The sequence below is a fragment of the Denticeps clupeoides genome, chromosome 10 (genome assembly GCF_900700375.1).
Source record: "Denticeps clupeoides chromosome 10, fDenClu1.1, whole genome shotgun sequence".
NCBI classification, from domain to species: domain Eukaryota; kingdom Metazoa; phylum Chordata; class Actinopteri; order Clupeiformes; family Denticipitidae; genus Denticeps; species Denticeps clupeoides.
The window spans coordinates 17,043,262-17,059,468 of NC_041716.1; the positions used below are offsets into that span (position 1 = coordinate 17,043,262).

Here is a 16,207-nt window from a genome sequence, read left to right on the forward strand (position 1 = left end):
GAGTGTGTGGGATGATGCTCCTCCAGCTGCAGGAACACAAGACACTGAGAAGAATGTGTGTAACACAGTGTTTTTATGGGTACAGTTTAATTTCATTTGAATGTTCATTTGATGTTCATTTGTGTTGTCGCATCACAAATCATCTTTATACATGATCATTTCCAAAGCTCTAGTGAATTCTATGCATGCTCTTGTGTGCTCAACCTACAAGCTTGAAATGCTGTAAATGTGTGTGATATATTTTTGTATGAGTTGTGAGTGTTTTGTTGTGCGTGTGCATGTTTCAATATGCTGCTTGATGTGGATGAGTCTGCATGCATAATATGTGTGTGTTAGATGGAGGGGGTAATCAGCTTAGTCATCCTCCCTGTAAGAACACAGGAAATAAATGTGGAACAAACACACACAGACAAACACACACACACTTCCCTCCCAAAAATAGGTGACCCAATATGGAAATTACATTTGCAACATCAAACAATACTGCACTCCTCCATCGTTCCTGTCGCTCTCTTCCACCCCATTGCTGAACAAGTCAGACTGAAATGGTGCAGTCTGCCTTCACCTCTTAAAGCATCCTGACCCCAGCACCACCGTCTTGGCCCCCAAACTCAATCCGAGGAGCAGCCGTGACAATAAAAGAACTGAGCCAACAACCGCAGCCACTGTGGGCTCCTAACTATGGCGATTCTCAGAGACAAGCAGACGTTTGCCGGTGCCGTGGGTGAGATCATGAAGAAAGTTGTGGGCAAAGTGATTCACCAGACGCCCATAAGCTGCAGATAACAGCGTTTAGGCTGAATTCAGTTTTTATGAAGGTGCGTTTAGAGGAATGAGACCACTCTCGACATGCCTGTAATAATGCCATTGTAATAATGCAATAAATCCAGGCCTCTATTTTCAAAGCGGCTAGACTCAAATGCATCAAATTTCCATCAACCTCAACATCCCACATGTTCTTGGATTTAAAGCGTGTGGTTGGCGCACCGGTCAGCCCTCCCCGGCTAATCGCTGGGTAGGAGTAAAGCACTCCGGGGCCCATTATGGGCCTATTAAAGCATGTGGAAGGCCAGGCCAGGCCTCCGGGTACCAGCGAGGCAGATCACAGGCTGGGGATTAGGGGCTCGGAGCCAGACCGTGCCAGTCACTGCGCCGCCTCTGCCCACCATCCGACCTCCGTCACTTCTTCCACCATTCCTCGTCCACTGGTTTTATGTTGAACTGGTTTACCTTGATGTACGGGTCTCCTATACAGAACAGTTGTTACTGAAGAGCCCACCTGAGGGGTTCTCAAGCCCAGGAACAACCAACCTGAGCTTTATTTGGACATCAGATGCTAATAGATGAGAACATTTCCACTGTGCTAATGAAACCGGTTAATTTTCATGACTTCTGCAGTGTCAGCCCTCCGGACAGAGCCTGGAAAAGATGGATTTCAATCCAAGTGTGTGTGTGATATGGAATCCAGGATGCTACACTTCACAGCAGACATCACTCTTTTGTCTCTGAAAAGTGAAGGTAGGTTCTCAGCACACGCAGCTTCTGCCAGACCGCACGCTAACCTCCCAATGAACAGCGAGCCGAAGGATTGCACGTCCGTTCATGTCTGGGTTTGCATATGTGTGTGTGTGTGTGTCTGAGAAACACCAAGACACAAAGAGAAAGTAAAATAACTTAAAATGACATAACAATCACAAAACTTACACGACAACCCCACAAACCCCGATATTAATCTTTCATTAACCACAAAGCTCTAATTTGAGATGTCAGAATACACACTGTTTCAGGCAGTGTGTGCTGTGTTCATTCACAGCCTGTTGCTGAGGCGGGACACTGGCGGTCCGTCAAAACCCCAGTTAACGATGTTCTGTTCTTAGAACGCATTTTCCTGGCTCGGAAATCCATGAATAGAGGAACACGCGCAACTGGACAGAGGAGCTGATCCTTGTGGGTCTTTTCTCTTGAAGAGGGCTTCATGTTACAGTAGACGCAGTGGACCATGGTGGGGGACATGTACAATGTCATCTATATCTTGGTAGTTTTCCTTTATGTTTGGGGCAGCTGATACCAAGGGTAAGGAAGTGGAATCATAACCAGTGGGTTGCGGGTTCAAATCCGCATGGTTCGAACCGCCATGGTGCCACTGAGGTCCACTTGAGCAAGGTACAGTCCCCACACACGCTTTTCACGTCCACTACTCACTAAAGGTGGGGGAGGGGGACATTTCTTTGTGTGCATCGTCTGCTCTGCTTGCTGAGTTGATGATAGTCGATATGAGGGAATCGAAAGTCAGCCAACAAGATATGCTTGACTGTCAAAGGAAATCAAATACAGGTATGGGTTGCATCATGTCGTCACCTCACATGGACAACATGAACTGCACAATTACCTGCTGTTAGTCCATAGGGGCACGTCCACATTAAATTGTGTCAATCAATATCTGACTGAGCATGGAACAGAAACCTCAAACATAAACCTTTATACGATATTGCTCAGTAATTCTTTGGTGATTTGAAAGTTATTATTAGGATATAGTAAAACAGATGCACCTACAGTTTAAAGCACAGTCAAAAGCAGTGTAGGGACACATTTATCAGTAGACACAGCATTTATCAGATGCACTTATCCAGAGTGACTTACAATCAGAAGTTACAAGGACGCCCTCCCAGAGACACTCAGGGTTAAGTGTCTTGCTCAGGGACACAAGTGGGGTTTGAACCTGTGACTTTGAGGTCTTCTGTTTCATAGGTGGGTGTCTTACCCACTTGGCATGTACAACCCCTACCACACTTCCCAGCACTGGGCTGACTTCCTGGCAAAGAATGGAAATGCTAGTAAATCAAATAGCTTTTTATCAGGCTTTTCCACCCAGGGCGCATGGTTAAAAGGCAGATATGCCAATGTTCATTTTATATTGGAAGTTTCTTATACAGCTGCTGGTGTTATATACTGAATATATTCTAATGTATTGTATGTATTATATGGAATGTATTATACTTAACAATATTAGAACAAAACTTAAACATATGTGGGTTTGCCTCTTCAGGCTTCTGATTAGCATTTTCAGTTTTCGATGTAATTTCAATCATTTCTGATGCCTGTCAATCAGTGGCCGTTAAATGAGAAAAAGGGGGACAGGAAATATACAAAATTACCAGCATTATTTTCATAGAAAATAACTCTCCAGAGACATTCCTCTGCACTTTCTGTCTCTTCTCACTTTGTCTCTTGTCTCTGCTTTGTCTTCTGTCTCTTGTCCATTCATTCCTCCATTTTCCCTATTCAAACTGTCAGCCATGTCCCCTGTCCAGCATTGAATCCCCTGAATGAGGTGGCTGTGAATTCTGCACTGTCTCTCCCTCTCTTCCCTTCCTTCTGCATCCCTCTTTCTCTCCACCTCTCTCCCATCGTCTCTCGCCTCATTCGCTTGATCTGTGATGAAGGTAATGCTCGCTTGAGGTTATAGAGCAGCGGTTCGCCCCAAAAGAGCTCAGTCTCCACCACCACCACCACCACCACAGAAAATCAGCTCAGCATATTTGTGTGTCTTTCTCTCTCTTTATTAAAAATGAATAAATAAATAAATAATGTTTAATCCCTTCTGGGAAACAGGCCTCCAGTGATGGGGGCTACAGAGTCCAAAAAAAAAAAAAATCCTCAACAAAAGCAACTCCTCGCTGTGCAATGTATGAGTTCACCAATCAGGGACAGAAATTAGGCAAACCAAAAACCAACACACCACACACACACACACACCTTCAGGGTCCTCCATATCACTGTGTTCCCACTGTAGTTCTCACTCGCAAACACATACACACACACAGACTGATCAACAGAGCCTGTGTTGTGTTTGTCTTTGTTGGCGATGTGGCATTGTGCGGGATGGTGAAGAGAAGATCTCCAGCTACAGGAAGCTCCAAGCAAAATGCTTTCTCCTGTATTGTTTCTAAGGCGACAGGATGGAGACCGACAAGCCTTTTTTTTCTAAGTCATGGAGTCAATGAGTGATTAAGGCAGCGAGAGAGACATGTAGAAAAGGAACAGCTGAATGAGAAACATGAGACCAGATAGCGACAACTATGAAAAAATAACAGGTGAAGAAAAGTTGCTGATGAATTTTGGATTTCTGAGTGAAGAATAACAAGAATAAGAAGAAGAAGAAGAAGAAGAAGAAGAATTCTGGAGAAGGGCCGCCTTGTTGGCTGTCGTGAGAAAGTGGGAGATATTCCCAGACCAGTACAGACATTCCAGTTGACCTGCAGTTCTGAAGCTCACATCCCAAATCACAATACAACACCCAGTCACACAAGACCAGACCCACCTCACAGTCCCACAGTGATTCACACACAAATCCACAGTAAGCACTCAAAACACCCACAAAGACACCTGCAGTGCATCTCTCTCTTGCTCTCTCTCTGTAAAACATACACACTCACACATTTGTTTCTGAATATTTGTGAGGACATTATTAATTACAATGTAAATGTGCATTATACTTATCAAAACATAAACTCTGCTCCTAACCTTAAGCTGAATTAGCAACATTTTGTCTCTCGTAGTCTTCTCAATTTAATTTGATTAAATTTTTAATTCATTGGGTACAAGTAAAATGTCCCCACCTTTATTGAAATGTCCCAGTCATGTCTGAGACACAGATAACAAGCAAGCATGACTTCCTGTTTCTATCTCCATAAATACCCCGATGCAGAAGAAGCCCAGCGGTGAACTAGCACCTCTGTCCTGTTTTCAGGATGAAATCCGGGGTTCAGATGAAGAGAGTAAAAGATGATGCTGGGTGATTCTACAGTTTATTGAGAGGAATAAAGATGTTCTAACAAAGATATTGTTACAATTGGCCAGTCAGTGTCTTTCTCATCCTTCTTACTAAGGACCATTTACATTTACATTTACGGCATTTATCAGACGCCCTTATCCAGAGCGACTTACAATCAGTAGTTACAGGGACAGTCCCCCTCTGGAGCAACTTAGGGTTAAGTGTCTTGCTCAGGGACACAATGGTAGTAAGTGGGATTTGAACCTGGGTCTCCTGCTTCATAGGCGAGTGTGTTACCCACTAGGCTACTACCACCATCACAAACACCTTCCTATCTGCTGCGTGGGTCTGAAGGCCAAATGGCTGGAGCCAGAAATTCTAGTGCACACATTGTTTATCAGAGCTTGGCCTTGCAAGAAAACCATTGTTCCATGATAGAGAATAGATAAAGAGAAAATCTGAAACAGGGGCTAAAAGCTGAGTGTTCTGGGATGGGCTCAGGCAGCCATAACCCTGAGTAAAACTATGTGGTTATGGAAAGTGAGTGGGTGAATGAGTGAGAGACGGAAAGAGGGTAGAGAGGGTAGAGGAGTATGTACCTGTGATGGGGTTGTTGGGGCCTCAGGTGACAACAGGCTGGTTTGGGAGTGCACACTCTTCTCCATAGAGTCCACCTTCTCATATGTGCGTTTCTGTCTCCCAAACCCCTCCATCGTGAGAGGCGACAGGGGCAGGTCGCCATGGTTTGCACGGTATAGTGAGCGATTACTGGACGTGACATCTTCACGAGATCCCATCCGGCAGATGGGCGAGCGGGTGCGTGAGATGGACCCTTCTGACCCAACTTCCGTGTCCAGACTGGCCTTGCTGCCATTAAGGGTATTGGAGCGACTGACTGCTGCTCTCATCTCTGCCATCAGCTTCTCGCTGAGCATATTCAGCTCACTGCTGCTCCCCACTGAGCCTATTCGACCTTGCTGAGCCCCCATCCCCACCCCTGACCCCATGCCCGGGCCAGGAGGTCGTCTGCGATTCTTTCTCCTCAGGCTGGGGGAGGGGCCTGTGGAGTAGCCAGAGTCCTGGTAGGTGACGGCGGCAGGGCCAGGGTACTCCTGAGACGCCAGGCTGCTTTGCCGACTATGCCTGCCTTCCATGCTCCTGCCCATGGCTGCATCCAGGAGGCGCCATGAGTGCTTTTTCTCCAGTGACACCTCCCGCTGTGGCCCAGCCGTCCCCGCGGCCCCTTTGTGCCCCAGGGCCTGTGCTGAGCTGGAGATGGGGGCTGCCTCGCTCGTGTTTGATGGCACAGGGGACTGAGGCAGACTGATGCTGAGTTTGGAAGGCGCAGCTGGGTCCACATTCACCATGTGCTTGATGCATTCCCGGCCCGCGGGGCTGTACTCAGTAGCAGTGGGGCTCATCCTGTGTTTGGACCCCACAAGAGAGGCTGGGTACTGAAGTAACTTGGTCTGAACTGATGATTGCCCACATTTGGGCTGACTGTGAGCGGGGGAGTAGGGCAACGTTGACGGACGATTCACAAGGCACGCTCCCTCCACCTCCATCTCCACAGGGGGTTCATCATAAATCGGAGCTTCGCGGGGGGGCTCGTCATAGATTGGTGGTGGGCTGGCACCATACTTGGCTGAAAAGGATTGAGGGGTGCTTGCTTGAGAATGATGGGGGGTTTGGTAAAATGGACTGGTGGATCTGCTGGGCAGGCCAAGTTCAATGTTGTCCCTTTCTGACTTTTTGAAGTGAAATGCCTGTTTGGGGTCTCCGGGCATGGCCATTTTGCTGAAAGAGTGGACTCGTTCTGGCTGGGCTTGGTAGACGGACTTCGTGGCACCACTTTTACCAACGTGGATGAGCCCTATAGTGTTAGAGGATGACTGGCTCCGGCCGGAACTATTCACCTTCACCAGCATGGCCGCCTTGGATCCTGGAGCAGGCTGCCATCTCTGAGAAGGCTCCCTGTAAAACACAAGGAAAGAGTTTAGGTTAAAGGTAACAGAAGACTTCTAATAATGGCCTGAACATTTTCAGTATTGCAACAAATATCTGACAAGAGAAAGATGTTAATTGCACACTGACTGGGCAGAGAGCAAATGCGGCTTCTCCTTGAGCCACAATAGTAGATGTAGCACGTGGGGAGTGTTAGGGAATAACAGATTGACTAGATCACCAGCCATGTTCGGTGTGGCATTTCATTAGCATTTGGAGGTGGTATTACATCATAGCTGCAAGAGAGATCACATTTTCCGAGGGAAACGAAGGACAAAAGGAGGATATGGATGCTGGGTTACACCTAGGGACTTTAATTATCCAGAAAGAAGAACCAGGGTGCTTTCTTTCACACCTTATATTTTAACATTGCTGTAATGTAAAGTCGTGGCCAAAAGTTATGAGAACGACACAAATACTGGTTTTCACAAAGTTTGCTGCTTCCGTTTTTATTATGGCAATTTGCTTGTACTCCAGAATGTACTACAGCATTTATCAGACGCCCTTATCCAGAGCGACTCAGTAGTAACAGGGACAGTCCCCCTGGAGCAATTTAGGGTTTAAGTGCTCAGGGACACAATGGTAGTAAGTGGGACCTGGGTCTTCTGGTTCATAGGCGAGTGTGTTACCCACTAGGCTACTACCACCCCAATGGTACCAAAACATCATCCGACAACAACAGCATCCAATAACAGTTTGGTTAAGAAAAATGTCTTTTCCATCATGATGGAGCACCATGCCATACGGCCAAAGTGATAACTAAGTTGCTCAGAGAACAAAACATTTAAATTTTGTGTCCATGGCCAGGAAAACTCCACGGAACTTAATCCAATAGAGAACTTTTGGTCAAATCGTCAATAAGCAGGTGGACAAACAAAACCCCCACAAAACTCCAAGCAGTGATCATGAAGGAATGGGTTGCCATCAGTCAGTATTTGGCCCAGAAGTTGATTGACAGCATGTAACGGTGTTCTGCAGAGGTCTTGAGAAAAAAAGGGCCAACACTTCAAATATTGACTCTTTGCATAAACTTAATGTAATTGTCAATAAAAGACAACTTAAAAGACAATAAAATGCTTGTAATCATACTTCAAAACACCACAGAAACAACTGACAAACAGATCTAAAAACTTTGAAGCAGCAAACGTTGTGAAACCAGGATTTGTTTCATTCTCAAAATTTTTGGCCACGACTACACATAAACCAAACAAACCTGCTGTCACTAGCATTCAAGTAAAGTAAAAAATTCACCCGGGCAGAAACAGCTTTATGCAATTTCCCACTTGTGGGACCAATAAAGGTTGATCTTATCTTACCCCAAATCATACATTAGACAGCTCAGATTAACCAGTTTTAACTACTGGAATGAGAAAAACAGCTATGCTTTTCTGTGTCAATCAAAACCTCAGTAATTTATCTCTTCTGGGCACCAAACATGAAGGAGTAACTTCTTGTCTCAGAGAAATTACTAACAAGCCGTCATTTCTTGTTTATTTCTGTAAATACTATAGACATTGTTGATGTGACATTAGCAATGCTGCAGCGATTGTGAACAGCTATTATTGTACGCTCTGCTATTATTGGAAGTTTAATGATATACAGACAGAACAAACCACCCATACATATATAAAAAAATGTTTATGGTTTTAGATGAAGAAATGCAGAATTCATAGTCAGTGGGGTTCATTTTAAATACACACAACTCAGCTGAACATACACACACACTGACAGAAATCCAAAACACACACCCACATACCACATTACAAACAATATGACTTCTCTGTGTGGAGGATGGACACGTGACTGAGTAAATCCAAACTGGCCCATATCGAATGGAGAAGAATGCATGGCAGGGACGCAGGACCTGGCACACACTCCAGCACATTCCGGACTCTGCTAAGGCAGTTAAACTCCATGACCTTTCTTAGCCTCCAAGACCACCACTCCAGGGAAGGCTGCTGACCACGATTCGCTTTTTGAGGAGCAGGAAACTGGACCTGCTCATCGGAATGGAGGCATCCATAGTCAGTCCCTTAAGGCATTTCCAGCTAAGCTGTGAAAGTGGTTCTTAAGACGGTTCCCTGTGACAGAAATGCTTTTGAAAATGCATTTCAAAATGATTCTATAAATAAGAAGTATCCCACACCCACTGAAAACCGTACTCCATATTTAGTGTTAAGAAATGTTCCCACCGACTACCAGGCTTCAGCCAGAAATGTTTGTTTGACCTTATAACTCTGCATTTTATTGAGCCTGACAGAAGGTAGTAAAAGCCACGGTTGCTGTCAACAGCGGCGTAATGTGGAACATCCCAAGTGACATGCCACACACACACACACACACACAGCGTGACAGAAACACACACACACCCACACTGTTTCCAGTGTGTGGGTGTCTGAGATGGAGAAACACAACAGGAAACGTGCTGAACCAGTCTGTTCCTCTGGAGGTGGAGAGCCAGGGGGAAACAGGCGTTCACGGCGGGAGTGTTTTACTGTTCCAGCACCGAAGAACTGTTCTACTGATTTACAGTTTAACACATCAGTCAAGTCCCTATTCACCTACTGCCACATATACAAACAAAACACACACACACAATTTCTATTATCACACTCCATGTCTCACCATGTTGGTGTAGGGGTCCCTTGGTTATTGGTGGAAGTGGTGCCGAAACCTGTGCGTGTGTGAGAGAGAGTCCACCTCAGAACTTAAAATCTTGGTTTTTAGAACAACCGTTTTAGAAAAAAAAAAAACAGCTACACACCCACTCACTATCAACACACACATACACAACAAATCCACAGTCAAACCTTTCGGGTTTATCCCTTGGATAAAAGAACATTTTATAACTTCATGGGAAGTTATCTCAGTTATCTGTGCAACAGGTGAACATGCAAGTTACACAACCAAATAAAACAAACGCAAAAACTAGTTTCCTCCACCAAGAAAGTGAGATAAAAAAAAAAAAAAAAACACTCTCTGTTCCTTGTGTGTCCTTTAATCCAAACAAGCTTCCGAATCTCGGAATGTCCCCAGTCCTTGCTCTCAGCAGGCACGTTCTCTGGCAGTTGAGGAGCGTCTGTCACCTGAGTCCCGGCGGGAGGTCTACGTTCCGCATAAAACACACTCACACACAAGCCAAAAAAAAAGAGCAAACCACCTACTGTCTCTTGTCCCCAGGGTGCCACAAATCTCACACGGTCCCCGATCCCCGCTCGCGCAGGATGCAGGGGACGCAGAGAAGGGAAACAAACCCCAAGCACACCCGCTCGCCGAGCGCGGCAAAGGCTTCTATTTTTAAAAACGCGGGGGTCCGGGCCCCAGGAGCGCTCGCGCCTCTAATTGTGCGCTGTCACCGCAGCCCGTGCTTAATTGCAGAGCCCTTGTGAGAGGAAGAGAGAGGGTGCGGTGGCGGCGAGGGGGGGGGAGGCATGGGCGAGCGGTCTGAGCCCTGCCCAGTGTTACAGTAGCAGGAATGTGAATGCCAAAAAACACCCCCCCCCCCCCCCCCCCCCCCCCCCCCCCCCCCCCCCCCAGTTCCTGCATGGCCTGTGACCCCCGCACCCCCATCCCAGTCTCTCTCTCTCTCTCTCTCTCTCTCACTCCCTCATCATGTGAAACAATTCTGCTCGGGTCTCAGAGGTCTGTTCTTCACACGGCCCATGCTGACTTCCCCTCCGTCCCTCCCTCCGTCCCTCTCTCCGCCTCTCTCTGACGCCCCTCTTCACACTCGGGGTGGGAGTGGACACGCAGCGACCAGTTTTCACATTTTTACATAGTTGTGAAATTTTCACAATAAGCATGGTTTATGACAAACTTCTGCTCCTGTAAATCTTTTGTAAAAATCTTGTAAACTCCTCTCTTACAGAGATTCATTTTCAATGTTACAAGGTGCCTTCTTACAAAACAACACGGGCCCTTGTAGGTTGCTATATTTTGTATATACCAGTCTATGGTATATGATGTATTGTAATATCATTTTATTATTGAAGGCAAAATAATGCAATTTTATCGTATCGTGCAATTCTCTGTGATTCCCGCCCATAACTCTGTATACCACTACACAATTACTCCCTCTCTCCTTCCTTTTCATCATCCTCAGGGTCACAATCTCATCTTTCAAACAGAACAGTTCTACATTCTCTCCGTTCATCCATCCAGCTCACGTGGAGACGCTTCTTTCTCTCTCCCTCCCTGTGGTCTGCTCCACCCATTGTGTCTCCTATCACGCTCCTCCAAACATCAAGTCTCACCATTCTGTGGGAGTGGGAGCAGTGGCTGGGACCCAGTAAACTGTGGAGAACACAGTAGGCCGGGGACCGGCTGTTGTCCCGCCCTCATGACGGCCCATTAACCGCTGATTGGAGGTTCAGTGTTTTGCTGCGCTGGGGTTGTCCTATTTATGTCCCCCCGGGTACTAAGGGCCGATAACGCAGCTACAGCAGAGCAAGCGTCCACAGGCTTCCGGCCCATGCCTTGTAAGAAAAGAACGGACTTGCTTGGCGTAGCGTTGCCCGATAAGAGTGTTAACACACAGCGGCAGACCACCGACCTCAGGAAGCCGACGGGTTATCAGGGTCTGATAGAGGAAGAGACTGCGTACGAGTTTCCTTGGCTCCGCTTTTACCCCGTTAACAGTTCCGTGTCATCAGCTTCCCCAAGCGAAGGGGGAACGAGTCGGTACAGTTGGTTTTGGCTACTGTCGCTAGTTCACACCCCTCATTATTCGTGAGCGTTTATCAGTTATTATCGGCAACAAAATGAACCCTGCTTCGACCCCGTCCCCAGACTCAGAGTCAACCTTGAGGGAACACCGACCAACAAATCAAGATCCGATGGCACAAATAAACACCACTGGTCGGGGGCACAATGGGAAAGGGATGGAAGGGGTGCGGTGAGTTGAGGGTAGTGTTGAGGGTGGCTGCGTCTGGAGCTCGGCTGTCCTGAGGGAGCTCCTGTCAGAACGTTTGGAGAGGGCGTTTCTGTACAGCACAAACAGGAAATACCATGGGAGCATTTGCAGCGAAGGGAAAATAATGTATAATGGCCACCAGACCAACAGGAATTAGTTTATACAAATAAATACAAACTAACGCATTATATACATCATGCTGGTGCTGTATTCTGTCTTCTGTTGTGCTTTTTATGGATTTGTATACATTTGTTCATACGTTAAATGTCTTGTTCAAGGACAGGGGTGGGATTGAACTTTGTGGTTGTCTGGCTACCCCCGAGATCGAAAATCAGAATTCAGAATAGCAGCATGACACATTCGCAATGTCCGTTCTGATCAGTTCTGTCACCACTATGGGGGAAATAGTTCTCATGTGACTGTAGTGGGGAGAAGCTGTCAATCATCCAAAAACCTTCACCTTTGGTTTGACCTTTGACCAGTTTGTCATCACAATGTTACTGCATTGTTAGTCACTCTGGATAATGGCTTCTGCTAAATGACATGAATGTCATTCATGTGAAGACAGGCCCTTTAAAGACATTTATTCTGTGAATTTCTTAAGTAAAGCTTTGATTTTCATTTTTGTCAATGTCAGTAAATGGACTTTGCCTCATACACCCAACTTTTAAAGCATGCCCATCAGCGTTTTTACGTCATTCCAAATCTGCTGCAGATGTTAACCTCTTTAAGGATACTGTGGCTGTGGCAGAAGAGATCTGGAAGGAGTAGAGATGAACTGCCATGAAATGTTGGGTGCCTGTCTGCGGCTGTGATGTCAGAGGAGAGCACAAGGTAAATAATGGGACATTCATAAGCAGCTGACAGAGAGAGAGAGACATGGTCCAGGTCACAACCCTGAAGGTCAATCCTGTCTCAATCCCTGTTAAGGCTTTGATTCCTTCTGCTGAAGATTAGACAAAACAGAGACACCAGTCCCGGCTCACCAGCTCTAAATCCACTCAAAGCACAGTTGGGAGTCTTCACTGAATCACTTACTTTCTCACACAGACACGCTCACACACACACACACACACACACACACACTGTACTAACTTCCTTCCCCCAGCATCAGCACAAAAACACCACAACCACATACATCATTTAAAAAAAATAAATTAATAATAATAATAAAAATAATCTTGCCAGCATGCATCACCACCACCCCACAGGTCAGCCATCTTTAACTGAATTACCATGGATCCCTGGATGTGGGAGTGGGGATGTACAGATACAGCAGCTGGGGCCGATTAAACACATCCCTGCTAATTAGTGACTGCATGGGAACCGGGGGAGTGGTGGACATTAGAGACGGGCATTTGAGGGTGGTCATGGGTAATAGGGCATTGAAAGAAAAAAGAAAAGTGAAGTGGATTTAAAAAAAGAGCCAATGGGAAAGTGGCAAGGGACCTTTGGGTGGTGCATGGGTCTGTACTGGTCGCGGTGGAGATAAAACGATGATGCCACTGGTGTCAGGTTTGTTTTGGAGCTGTTAAGCAGATGCTGTCTGGGAGAAAGTGACAAACATTGATTGTGTACATGTGTGTGTGTGTGTGTGTGTGTGTGCATGTGTGAGCTTGGCAGCTCAAATCAGGATCACACACCCTTGGCCTGCCCCTCCATAAGCCTGTTCTCCTCACCCACCACTCGATCACAGTATAGAGTTTTGTCCCCAGAGCCCAAAGCTAAACCAGGGAAAATTTGCAGAGCTACTCACATGCTACCCTCACAAACCTCTAATTTACACACACACACACACACACACACACACACACACACACACACACACACACACACACACACACACACAGTTCATCCCACTTTCATCACTTTCTAAATACTAGGGCTAGTATATCAAGGCCTTTTCCTACATCTTGTGAGAGGGGCGGGGTTGTTTGTACATGTGGGCTCTAAGGTGCTGTTCTTGGATTGGACCTTGAATACCACAAATAGGAGGAAATGTCTCTGTACCTCTCTCTCACACATGTACACAAACACACCCTTCAGAAACATGACACAAACACATGACCAGTTGGACTTACAGGCTGCACACACATCACTCTGCTTTACATAAACCTCCCAATCATACTCGCGCGCAGATAAACACACTCCTCTACGAAATACGACTTCTCCTGAAGCTTCACTGAAAACTGAATGCAGTTCCCATTCCCGTGAAACACGGCCGATTTCACACACCCTGCAGATCAAGCTGCAGCGCTCCCCAGCACTGAGAGACCATGGAGGGGCTGGGCCGAGGGGGATGTGCTAAAAGGATTTGTCAAGGGAAGGACTCTAGAATTTCTGGGATCCAGACAGACCTTCCGAGCTGTTTTCTGTCTGTTTTTGAGTGTGTCCTCGATAACCCTGCAATAACCTGCCTCACATGGCTTTCTGCACATGAAAGTACGATCACAGAGACCGGGGAACGTGTGAGTGTGTGTTCATGTGTTGCATATATAAAATAAGTGCTCGCAACAAATGCAGAAATGTTAGCAGAAGGTGTGTGTGTGGGACACTGAATATCCCTTTCTCAGGGATAACCCCTAAGTGTGACCCTATTGACCCGCTGACTGAAACACAATCCCAATATTGTCCATATGGTTCAGGTCAGAGTCACATATCAAAGCTGGGACTTCTTAGGTACACCATTAGACCGACAGCTAATCCAACTGGGAGAAATCCCGCTCAATTCCCACAGTTTCCCCTAATTCAATTGCTATTCCCTGTACACTAAACACATTCAATTTTCATTAAGAATTCAGTCAATAAGCACACCAAAGAAGTCACACATCTCGATAACACCTGGTTCACAACAGTGCCTAAAGAACAAAGCTGTCAATTATATCCCATTATATAATAACACACTCATGCATGATCACACACACTTCCAGACAGGATCCAGACATGTATATTGTATGTATGTTCATATGTCTGTTAACATGTTCAGTACGTCCAGTATGCTTTAGTATATATGTGTATGTGTGTGGTCGGTGTATAAAGTGTATAGTTTATACCTTCTTTGACAAGCCATGCTTATTAACACCTGGTTAAAAGTATTTTGCAACATTTTGACTTTTTTTTTCTGACCACAACAATATCTGTGATTGACTGATATCTAATTTCTTTAATAGGGTTGAATTCTCTAAGACAAACTGAAGCAATAAAGCATAGTTTGTGGTCACACAAAGATAATAAAGGATAATTGTCATGATCCGGGATTTCACTGTTGTCCTGTGTAATGTTCCCTAATCGTTTTCACTTGTGTCAAATGTATAAAGCTGCCCTGTTCGTTTCTGTTCGCCGTTCGCTGTCAGGTCTTTGACGTTATGGTCCATGTTCACCAGTGTCATCGAATGCCTCCCCTGTCCGGTGCTTCACAATTAAACCCTGGTTTCGTGATGTCATGCGATTGCGTCCTTCCTTCCTCGTCTTCTCGTCACCTCTTCGTCCTCTTCTCCGTGCACCTGCCTTGTCATGCCAGCATGGTTGTGACAATAATGTTCATATCATCAATCTATTGTGCAACACATTATAAAAGATTTTGAATTTGCTTGCTCTTCTATGTTGCTAAAAGGGTTCATGTGCCTGGGACAGTCTCCCAGTAGGAAGTCAAGCTCTTCAATCAGCCCTGTCTGTGTGTCTGTAGATACGGATGGGGCAGGCAGGGTAGAGATGAAACGCGTGGAGAAAACGAAGGTAAAGTCCCTGCTGAAAGCTAAACTGATTAGAAAAATCAGGGCTCCATTGAATTAGCAGTCATGGGGTTTCAATTAGTCCTTGGCAGCTTGAGTGTTTATGCTGTTTCGATAGAAGAAAAAAAAAAGGAGCAGGCATGGGGCAAAGACCGCCGTAGAAGAGCGGTGGATTCCTGTCCACCTGCTATGTTTCTGTTATCCTTCTTACCCCTCCATCACACAGATAAAGAGCATTTGTGTAGCAAAATCAGAGGAAATGCCTGCACATGCACACACCGAAATTTTGGGAAAAGAATTAATAAGTCATCCATTGGCTCCCTGACTCTAACTAAAGATAGAGGAAGTCAGGGCTGGAACATGGATCGTGCAGGCCCAGACAAGGCAGAGTGTGACATTATAATCTCTGCGCTGTGTGAAAGAGTGAATTATCAGTCATTTTCAGTCGTGCAGTAAAGGTCATTGAGCCGAAGTAAATCAAACCAAGTTTGTTTTATGAATGTCATAAATTATTGACAGTTCAATGCACACCAGCACCTCAAATTACTACTCCATGCAAATCAGTACTGTTGTCCCTGGTCCATTCTGCACATGCCTGTACTCGTGCACATTAAGGTACAATGAGAATGGATTCAGCCGGTAAAGATCATGCACCAACACCCATCTAAACTGGTGGAAGCAGTACAGACACATCCACTGAAAACAGTTTGTTTGAGTATTTGAAATGTTTTAAGAACATGCATGTGTAAACGCAGACAAGAAGAATGGCAGCATATTTATCAATGA

General features: G+C 45.8%; 1 protein-coding gene across 6 annotated transcripts in view; it reads right to left on the bottom strand.

Annotated features, from left to right (window-relative positions):
- The window catches only part of arhgap46b (Rho GTPase activating protein 46b), a 66,607-nt gene that overhangs the window by 15,391 nt on the left and 35,009 nt on the right, over window positions 1–16,207 (bottom strand). For 3 of the 6 annotated variants that reach the window (XM_028993084.1, XM_028993083.1, XM_028993085.1), the window contains one exon: window positions 5,374–6,748. In XM_028993084.1, the coding sequence (XP_028848917.1) occupies window positions 5,374–6,748 (1,375 nt within the window). Of the gene's footprint in view, window positions 1–5,373; window positions 6,749–9,403; window positions 9,542–9,942; window positions 10,166–16,207 lie in introns of those variants that run through there. The other 3 variants (XM_028993089.1, XM_028993087.1, XM_028993086.1) reach the window with 3 other exon arrangements.